Raw genomic sequence first — 10,819 nt, forward strand, 5'->3', positions numbered from 1 at the left:
CATTTAAATACGCCCCCTACAAAGTATCCATCAATTTTTTGCATATAGTATATTTTGTTTACATACAGGTACTGTAAAGGGCTCAGACATTGACCTAGGCTGCTGACCTACAATAACCTCTGACCTCCACAAAAAACACTACATATATGGATAAATCACACACATGTAGGTTTGTTGGAATGCATGTTACACTGTAAACTGAAAGACCACTCAATTGAAAACCTGTAAAACTATTTTGATTAATTATTATTTAAGCTTAATTATGTATGAATGCATGTACAGTCATGTTAGTTGATATCGATTACAATTTAAGTTCAGCTAAAGGGGAACGTTTCCTGTGGGTGATATTTTAACGAGAAGGTACTCATACTGTAAGTATGTACACGTGTACTGCAGTCTAAATAGATCTTAGATTTGCATTAATTAATTCATTCGATCAAGCTGCTTTCGCTCTGTTTCTAATTCAAAAGGCAAAAATATCAAACTGGATGTTGACACAGGCAATTTATGCCCTTCCTGAAATTGTTTGTTGAAAAATAATGGTTAATGTACAAATCAAAGCTTTCATTTCACAAATATCAGAATGATACAGGGCAGGTAACTATACATGCATACTGTACATACATACAGTATAGATGTATGATGGTATATATGTGGTATATGTACAGTGTGCAGTAAGATATAAACTGTGCAGCTGTGTGGAGGACTTTAACCGAGCTGTTAGTCAGTATCCTGCACATGGCTTTCAAAGTCAAGTAAATTCAACCACTGTTTCTTTTCCATTAATTCGTATACTTTCATTGTTTGGTTTCCCTAAAGGGAAAACTATGGAGTCGTTAATACCGACCTTGCAAAATTGTTACGGGGAAATGGGGTGGCAAATAACGGGGAGCGCAGTCGGTAATTGCTATAACGGTTAGATTCCTCCAACACGGCAACATACAGAAACGTTGTACTCAAAGCCATTGAAGTGAATTAATCAGGTCACACATACAGACAGAGTCTATGCATGCTAAGTTCTTAACCGCCCTCAGGACCTCTCGGGAAACATTTCACACTGTAGATTTGATTTGTACATGTATGAAACAGGGAATAAATTAGTGTTCAAAATAAATTAGTGTTCAAGTGTGTGGGTATGTAATTTGCCCATTTTGCAAAGCATTTCGCTATGAGATACTGGATAAATGATTCCCTTCATTAATATCAGTAGTACTTAGGTAAAAAGTTGAAAGTTTAGTCTTGTTTGAGGTCAAGGCCCACTCACATGACTTTACAACTTAAGCCTTGGTCATTGGTAACTTGTCACACCCACACACCAAAGTGTGCACAATTCAAACAATCTTACCTGGGGCACCACAAGTGCACCACATCCACGTGTCCCCTAGGGGACTTCCTATAGTGTGCAGCCACAAACTGGCACACACAACTATACATATTTACAAGGTACCTAGCAAGTCCCCATTTATACACCTGGGTGAAGAGAGGCAATGGAGATAAAGTGCCTTGCCAAAGGACACAACGCAATGACCTAGCCAGGACTCGAACCTGCAATCCTTAGATCACAAGTCCACTGTCTTATAACCACTTGACCACAAGGCAATGCTCTGGCCAGGACTCGAACCTGCAATCCTTAGATCACAAGTCCACTGTCTTATAACCACTTGACCACAAGGCAATGATCTGGCCAGGACTCGAACCTGCAATCCTTAGATCACAAGTCCACTGTCTTATAACCACTTGACCACAAGGCAATGCTCTGGCCAGGACTCGAACCTGCAATCCTTAGATCACAAGTCCACTGTCTTATAACCACTTGACCACAAGGCAATGATCTGGCCAGGACTTGAACCTGTAATCCTTAGATCACAAGTCCACTGTCTTATAACCACTTGACCACAAGGCCCCCAGGTACAGTTAAAGCGTTTGTTCCCATGTAGTACCCATACATCAAATCATACACCTACCTGTCCACAGTGTACTGTACCCTACAGTACTACCAGATAATGTCATTGAACAGATACATCTGCTATATATAGTAGAACTGTTATTGAGCTCAACATTGACTGAACCTTACACTTCAGTGGAGCTGTATCGGGACTATCTATGCTCAATTACACTAGCACTGAGAACTGAGGCCACAGATTCTGTACTCTACAAAGCCAGCACTGAAGAAAACAAAACTAACAATATATTACATTGTATCTACAATAGTTTTAACAATTATTCACAGGTTCATTTAAAATGCAATTCACACAATGTTTTACTATATATATACGTATATTGCACACCTCACATATATACTGTACATTTAGTTTAGCTCTGGAACATGGGCGTCTACTTGATGATTAGACCTTTTCTTTTTAAAAAGCGAAAACAACATAAATTGTAACATCTATAGGCCTAACTGTAGTTTTAGTTTCTATTCCAATTGCAGGAATGTTACCAGCACTTTATTAGGCCACGGTAGATCTAAGGTTTGCATACGTAGTAGGTTAATGAGACCTCAGAAACTAGATGCTCAAGACTAACATCATTTTGCTGTATTGTAAACTCATTTAGGGCCGGTAAACATACAAAATTTACTTTTCTTTAGATCTTTCTTCGAGGAGTGAAGTCAAAAATACAGGTAGCATACAGTTCTGAGTAGCAGCATAAATGAAAACAGATTAATAAATTTATGTTTAAGACTCCAAAACTAAGAGCAATTGTCACATTAATTATTGATGTTGATGTGATAAGAATATTACGGAAAGAGGGGAAAAGAAGAAAAATGGAAGAATATGTAGTACAGCTGCTGTACGTGTGCATAAACCTAATAGCTAGTATTCATTGCACATGAATGTAACGTACAGTACAGTAAAAAATGCATGAATCAATCTCTTGTGGTTTGGCGAGCTGTCGGTGTATACAACAAGGACAGCCAAGTAACATGTTATGTTTCATCCTGGCAATTCATGTTAAATTAATGTAACATTGGCATTGTTTCTGAAGCAATGTTCAGTCATAGTTACATTACTATAATAGTAACAGTAGTAATATTTAGTATGGCACTGCCTTACAAACTTAGCATATATACTTTATGTGTACATTAACTTTAATACTCAAATTAAAAGTGAAACTAATTTCTGAAAACCTGGTTAATGTTAATGAGGTTAACAATCATTATACAATGCTATTTATCCTTTAAACAATCTGTATTGTTAATTATTGTTTTATGGACATATGACAATGTAAACTTGAAACTGTTTACCTAGCATTTCAAAGTATTTTTACATTACATTTTACGGACATATCGTCAACTTGAAACCTCAGAGTTGCATTTTGCATTGAATTGTCATACTTAGTCTGTAAACTCAATATAAAAAGTATACATGCTGGTACTTAAAGTTTCTAATATTCACAATGGCTAATAAGCTTGCAAACGTAGTCCAGTTTCATTTTCAGGATGAGTTTAAAGTGGAAATATTTAAGTAAGTCTTATATACTGTAGTACAGGATAAATCAGTAAGCTTGTTACTGGTCAGAACTGAGGGCTGTGTAATTCATCTCAAAGTAAATTGAATATATAGTGAAGGGGTGGTAACATAATATGTGCCTCGCACAGCTCGATCAGGCCTCACAACCACAGTGCTTACTTGTAAATTGTGCATTTCTACACTTACAGCTCTGACTGCAGACATGTGTGTTACCATTTTTAAATACCCAATTGGGCCAGAGTTATTTCTAAGACAAACAAAAGTGCAGTATAGACTACAAAGTCAATGTCACACTTATTGTAAACACATATTATCAACCAAATCTTATCAACTGTATTTAGCATGACATTTCTCAAGTACATATATCAGTAGGACACATACATTACAGTACTTTACATAATTTAATGTTTACTCTCGAGTTGTATTTGATCATTAAGGCGATTAGACTCTTTAAAGTGACATGATATGTCCAGCACACCGTGGCTACATACAGATCTGATATGTGTGCAGTACATGGTAGGCCTTCAGTAAATATACAACTGTACACTTGATGCAGGTCAATAAAAAACATTTGTGGCAACCTCCACAAGTCTTTGAGCGCCCCTTGATTATGAAATAACACACACACAGTGGCAACCAGTGTCTTTGATTCCACAGACCTATACAACCACTTACTTTCACCTGTGATACTGTATTTGGAACTTGTGCCACAGGTTTCTTTGTATAAATTTCCTTTTAAGGTATATACCCACATACTCACAGTAAGTCATATGGTATACATGTATGTTATCCTAGTACTTTAGACTGCAGTAAGTAGAGCTCTGATGAAATAGCCTACTTACAAACAGCAACCCCAAAACTTACCGGTTTGGGTATTATTTACAAATGACGATCCAAGTACTCACAGTAAACCTGTCTCTCCTACGTATGGATGTACTTAAATACAAACACCCAAATCTAAGCAGCCTACATGTACTGAAACTAACACTCTTGCACTAGCTATGAACGCCCCCTAATGACCATCCTAGAGGACACCTATGGAACGCCAAAAGGACCACAGTGACATGTACCACTACTAATTTGACATGTACTACTACTAATTCGAAGTGTACTACTACTAATTTGAAGTGTAATAAATGTAAAATGCCGCGTACTACTACTAATTCGAAGTGTACTACATCTAAAATGTCGCGTACTACTACTAATTCGAAGTATACTACATCTAAAAAGTTACGTACTACTACTAAATTGGAGAGATGGCGCTATTCACAATCTTTCCGATACCATGTCATCGAGTTGCGCATCTGCATTAAAATAATGATGAAGAAAACATATTCTTTAATACTCTGTTGATTCAAATGTCAATTTTACAGTTTATACCTTCAAGGTCTGTGGCAAATATAGAAAATAGCATATAGTTTGGCACAGCTGGGGAATCAAAAGCATTCTTGACATTTCAACGACGGGGAAATTGCTGCTTGTGAATAATAATGTGTATAACAATTTTAAGAGTTAAAAACTGAAGCTACATTAAGCACATTCTTGGGGATCGATGGTTCCACCTGCTGGGGCTTCGAAAACTTGTTGCTTTGCCACCACTCGATTTTATTTTTGTGATGCCCAATGGTCACAGACAATAGTGATTACAGTATTAGTAATGAAGGCAAGGAGAAGGGGAACATTCAGGAAGACTGACACGTACATATATACTCCTAATCCTACGCATACTAAGCTCTGCATATACACACATTACTGTGCCAAAATCTAAATTTAAACGGTAACGTATATTTGGGCTCTTAAGTTATGCTCGGAATTAATCCATGACCTAGTACTTTAGTAGGCCTATATTCAGGCCATTTGTAGAACACCTAAAATGCATACGGTACTAGACCTGTATATAATTTAAACAAGTAGCAGTTTTGGAATATCATTTAAATTAGACACTATATCCTAGCCGCAGCCTGGCCTAGCATATAGAAAAAGTCTAGGAAGCCTAACTTTAGCTCATTAACAGTAGCACCTCACCGGTCTTTTCTGAATGTAAAGCAGCATTTTGCGTTTGGGCGCCTTTTTCTATTTTTTTTTTGACATGTCCATCGAGTTTTTTACATATATAATACACCAGTTTTTAACTCTTAAAGTTGTTATACACACTATTATTCACAAGCAGCAATTTCCCCGTCATTGAAATGTCAAGAATGCTTTTGATTCCCCAGCTGTGCCTAACTATATGCTATTTTCTATATTTACCACAGACCTTAAAGGTTTAAAATGTAAAATAGACATTTGAATCAACAGAGTATTGAAGAATGTTTTCTTCATCATTATTTTAATGCAGATGCGCAACTCGATGACATGGTATCGGAAAGATTGTGAATAGCGCCATCTCTCCAATTTAGTAGTAGTACGTGACTTTTTAGATGTAGTACACTTCGAATTAGTAGTAGTACGCGACATTTTAGATGTAGTACACTTCAAATTAGTATTATTACACTTCGAATTAGTAGTAGTATGCGACATTTTAGATATAGTACACTTCGAATTAGTAGTAGTATGCGACATTTTACATGTATTACACTTCAAATTAGTAGTAGTACACTTTGAATTAGTAGTAGTACATGTCAAATTAGTAGTGGTACATGTCACTGTGGTCCTTTTGGCGTTCCATAGACACCTGCCTCACCCATTCGGGATAGACACATTCAGAAACAATACTGACCCAACAAACTATACCTAAATTCTACAAACGCTGCAATGAGTTTGTCAGTCAGAAACTAGTGCGTTCAATTCATCATGATTTAAGTGTACTTTCATGAAACTAATTATAAAGCTGATCAATACAGATTACTGTATCACATTCACATTGTACATAAAACCATATTCCAAACACATAGTTCATCTAGATATATCCAGACTAATTCCATCATACAGTCCTAAGGTTCTTTATCATGCTGTTTGTAACATGTACTTTAGTGTGCATTGTAATGATCATGTATTATATTCAGTGAAACATATGGACAAGCAGTACAGTACAGTACATAAAACTATGCACAGATCTCATCAATATTCATGAGCATGGTCCTACCAGTACATCACTCAAGTTTATAACCCTCAAGTATGTACCACTCAAGATGTCGGAGTTTGTGTACATACAGACAATGCAAACTCTCAACACATGTCCATAAAAAGATTATGAATAACATTCATAGATTCAACTAAAGATATAAACGGACACTTCATTTTACATAACAGTTGCTTGGTAATGTTGCTAGATTACGGGATTTCAATGCAGACTGCCAGACTGCAGTACTAATTTAATTTGAATTCAAAGTTCGATTGATAACAAAGGTGTGGCATGATTGAGAGGTGTATTTTGCACTCAAATCATTCCAACACAACATACCGTACACTATTTATACCAATGATATATACGTGAAATGCAATTTCTGAATTAGATGCATGTGTAATGTATGTTATCTAGTTCATGTATGTTATCTAGTTCGTTAACAATTATTAATAACTCTAAACAGCTTGAATGCTATTTAAATGTCAGTTACACTCAGTTGTTTGAACGGTTAGATGTGTACACATTAATAACATGAAATTAATGATTGTGAAACTCCTAAATATATTCATGTTCCTCACATTCTGGTTTATAACTGTACCATCAGTCCTGAATCTCCCCCTCCGCATCCAAATCCCCAACCCCACCCCCACCCCCACCGACCTCTCCAATAACGATTACGTTGTGGAGTTCAGATTCCTACAAAAGTACAGTATTGTCATACTGTGTATTAATTACAATACACACACTACCAAACATACACTACTGCATACATGCATTCATGAATATAAATTTTCTGAACAATCATTCTGAGCTCAGGGTCCATACGGTCTCTTAAACTCACAGAGCACTGAAACAGTTATTGTTCATGATCTTGATACACTGACCTTTTGTAAAATGTTTTGTCACAAATGAAGCAATTTTTTACAACCGAGGAATCCTGGGATATATTTGCTCATTAATGCACAGGTGTAGTTGTGCATCCGACGGCTGCTAGAAGACATTAACACAATGGCGCTACCCCCAGTACATCCCCTCACCCGCTACCCCCACCCTTCTCCCTCTCCCATTCCTAGATCTTGCTGCATTCACAATCTCTGTCTTTGAAACTTTTTTCATATGTTTGTACATATCAGAGTATATACAGTGTGTATAGTAGAAACTATACAGCACTGCTACTAGTTCAAGTATATACTGCTACACAGTACACATACAGTATACTGAACTGCCTGCAGCTGCACTTACATGGCAAATGATCACAGAACAAATTCTGAAACGCACATCGACCAAAAATTGCACACAGTTTGCACTCTACAATGTTATAAAATAAACAAGTTATACTACAGGTGTGGAAATTAACAGTTACTTGCAAAAGATTTTTCACACTGTAGCAACCGTAAGCTCTATAGACAATGACAAACTCTACAACTATATGTGACTAATTTAGGGATTTACCAATCAATATGATCCATACACACAATACATACAACAGTAACATGTTGTATGTCAGGGCTCTCTTTGTATGGTCAGATGAATGGAGAGATGTATGTCAAGGAGAGATTAAACAGGCATACTCTAAGTGGTCTAGCTAAACATTGCCAAAAGAGAATAGTAGAAGTACACTAACAGAATATATGCTTTCATTCAGAAACAAAAGGTAGGTCAATGGTTGATTCCGGGAGCAGAGTTAAACTTGTGTTAAATATGTAATTTACTTTGAACAAGCTGAAGCCTAGCCTACACATGTATACTAAATTATGTCAATATTTGACAGAGCTGACTTTTCCTAGGTGGTGGAAATTATATATTTACAGTCTAATTTTAAACACGTAACTGGTTGAGTTTATGATGGTATAATGTATGGTGAATTCCAGATAGTAAGGGAATACTATAAGGTTCTTTTAAAAGATAGCGTTAAGGACTAAAGTATCTCGCTGATTTTGGCTCAGCGGTTTTTGTTGTAGGCCTATCACTCAGCAATGTGATTTCATCAATAATGACCAGATTCCACCAGAAAAAGTAGTAGTAAATTTATATTTGCATCTGCTCAAAGCAAAGAAAAATTTCCCAAACTTTGCGCATGAATTCAAGTTTTCTATGTATAATTCTGCTAAGGTGGCACAATGTTAGACCCCTTTAAGCCTCCCAGGTGCAGCGTACAAAAATTGTTTACTACTGAGTGAAGAGGTTTGTTTACAACTGGCGGTAAACTTCAAGCTCTCATAGCAAAATGTATGCACGGTCATGATACGGAAAATTGATGGTGCCATAAATGGCCAACTTGTCAGCTATCCAGTGATGGGTAGCGATTAGTCAGTGAGAACTTCTATCTAGACTTGGAAACCACATTTGTGATTTATAATGTAAGTCAACATTTGGGGCTTTCAATAGTGTAACATGCTACTTTAAATGGATAGCATAAACCATGAAAGCGTCTCAATTTAATACAAACTGGATGTTTCCGTGTTTCACTGCACAAGGCAAGTTTGTTCGTTTCCATCCAGGCTTTGTAGATAAATATTGCGATTGAAAAAGTGGTTGTAATTTGACTGATGGACACGGCCACTAGTGTCCATCAGTGCCTCTACATATATGTATAACACAGAACCGTACACAAATTTAGGACATGTGAGGTTACATACCACCATACACAAGGAAGTGCCCCAATGTACGATACACGCACAGCCAGTTGAAATATTGGAATGGATCATTTTAAAAGTGACATAGGTCACACCTTAATTAATTTAATTTAAAGTAATCACATTACAAATATTTGGTGTAATCCTATAGGCCTACACAAAGGCTACAGCCTATGACTAATTACTCGACATCCAACAACAAATGAGGCCTGATGATATTCTGAGCTCTGACCACACACACCCATATTTATCAACATCTTGGACCAATTCTTACAGCACACATGTAACAGTATATTACTGGAATATAAGGGGTGAGTCACATTTTGTCACAAAACACCTCATTATTGTACTGTAGGATTTCCAGTACTAGACTATACAATCGACTACATGCAACCTACATCATACATGATTTTCATCTTAGAGACCTACTGTACGTAACTACAGCAACAACACTGAGTTCAAGTGACGTTAACTGCAAAATAATGTTTATTTACCTCCTCAAAAGACGCCCTTATCTCCGCTAACTCCTCTTCCGAAACGACATCTTTTTGTGCGTTCGGCATCTTCGTGAGCTAAATTGAGTCTTTTGTGATTAGTTTGAAGTAAAGCAAGACACAACCTGTATTAACGTTGCCGCTACCACTGCACTGTAACTTGTAATAGAAGAGAGGGCGGTTCCGGTGCACTGTTATATTATAATACGAACTGTTCGTAAGTCAATGAAGTTAACAAGTCACTTTCTTCGCATAATAGTAACAGTCCTAAATAACAGGTGGTATTGTAGTTATAGAAAACGCTCACGGCGTTTGTGTTCATGCAAATTAGAAGAAATTGAAGTCACTTTTATGCCTTCGAACAGGTTCTTTGTCTCAGATCCACAAATCTCTCCTTCCTTCTACGAGATTAGTTCGGTCAGATTTCTTTACCTCAACCTTTATTGACACAAGTTGTGGCAAGTATATTATTAGTGCTGTGCAGTACACAATACTATATATAGACAAGGTTTAATACTTCGTTAACTTTTAGTCGGACAGAAACTTGAAGCAATGTCGGATATAGTATTTGTATTGTGATTGATCCCTCCCGTAAATGAATATTCATATTTAAGAAGGTTGCACTTTTCGCTACTTTTAACGAGTTAATAAAGGGAGCGAGCGTTAACGGTTCTCCCAACCACCATTCAAATGAGGGGAGGGGTTTCGTCTTTGTGGGTTTATTTTCTTTTCTTTGAATCGTTTATTTTCAAGATTTGTTTTTAAATTGCTTAATCTGTCTGAGTAATCTTCTCGTCCCCATTAGAAAAATTAATTATGAAACGGATCCGAGGCAACTCGGTATATGATATTAGCCCGACAAGCAGTGGAACTTAATTAATAAGTATTAACTCCAAGTAATATATAGGCTAAAGTGGGTAAAACCTTCATTCTCAAAGTCATATTTACTCACCAGGGAGGGGGGCTCTATAATTCAGACTAAAGTTCATTCTGACGTCACGCGGACTGAAGATTTTCTGCAAATATTTGTTGATATTGATTTAGAAAATATATAGTATATGGACTTATAGATAACGAGGTCAGTGCATATGATAATGACTCTGGTATAAATTTCATAAACTTGTAAGGAAAAATACTACCTTAGAC

At 36.6% G+C, this 10,819-nt stretch overlaps 1 protein-coding gene across 1 annotated transcript in view; it reads right to left on the reverse strand.

Annotated features, from left to right (window-relative positions):
- Positions 1-10,158, reverse strand: part of LOC139982091 (fimbrin-like) — a 62,943-nt gene extending 52,785 nt beyond the window's left edge. Inside the window, exon 1 of the mRNA XM_071994630.1 lies at positions 9,674-10,158. Within this exon, the coding sequence (XP_071850731.1) occupies positions 9,674-9,742 (69 nt within the window). The 5' untranslated portion in view covers positions 9,743-10,158. The remainder of the gene's footprint in view (positions 1-9,673) is intronic.
- Between the last annotated feature and the right edge of the window lie 661 nt (positions 10,159-10,819).

Source organism: Apostichopus japonicus, chromosome 16, assembly GCF_037975245.1.
Source record: "Apostichopus japonicus isolate 1M-3 chromosome 16, ASM3797524v1, whole genome shotgun sequence".
Taxonomy (NCBI): Eukaryota; Metazoa; Echinodermata; class Holothuroidea; order Aspidochirotida; family Stichopodidae; genus Apostichopus; species Apostichopus japonicus.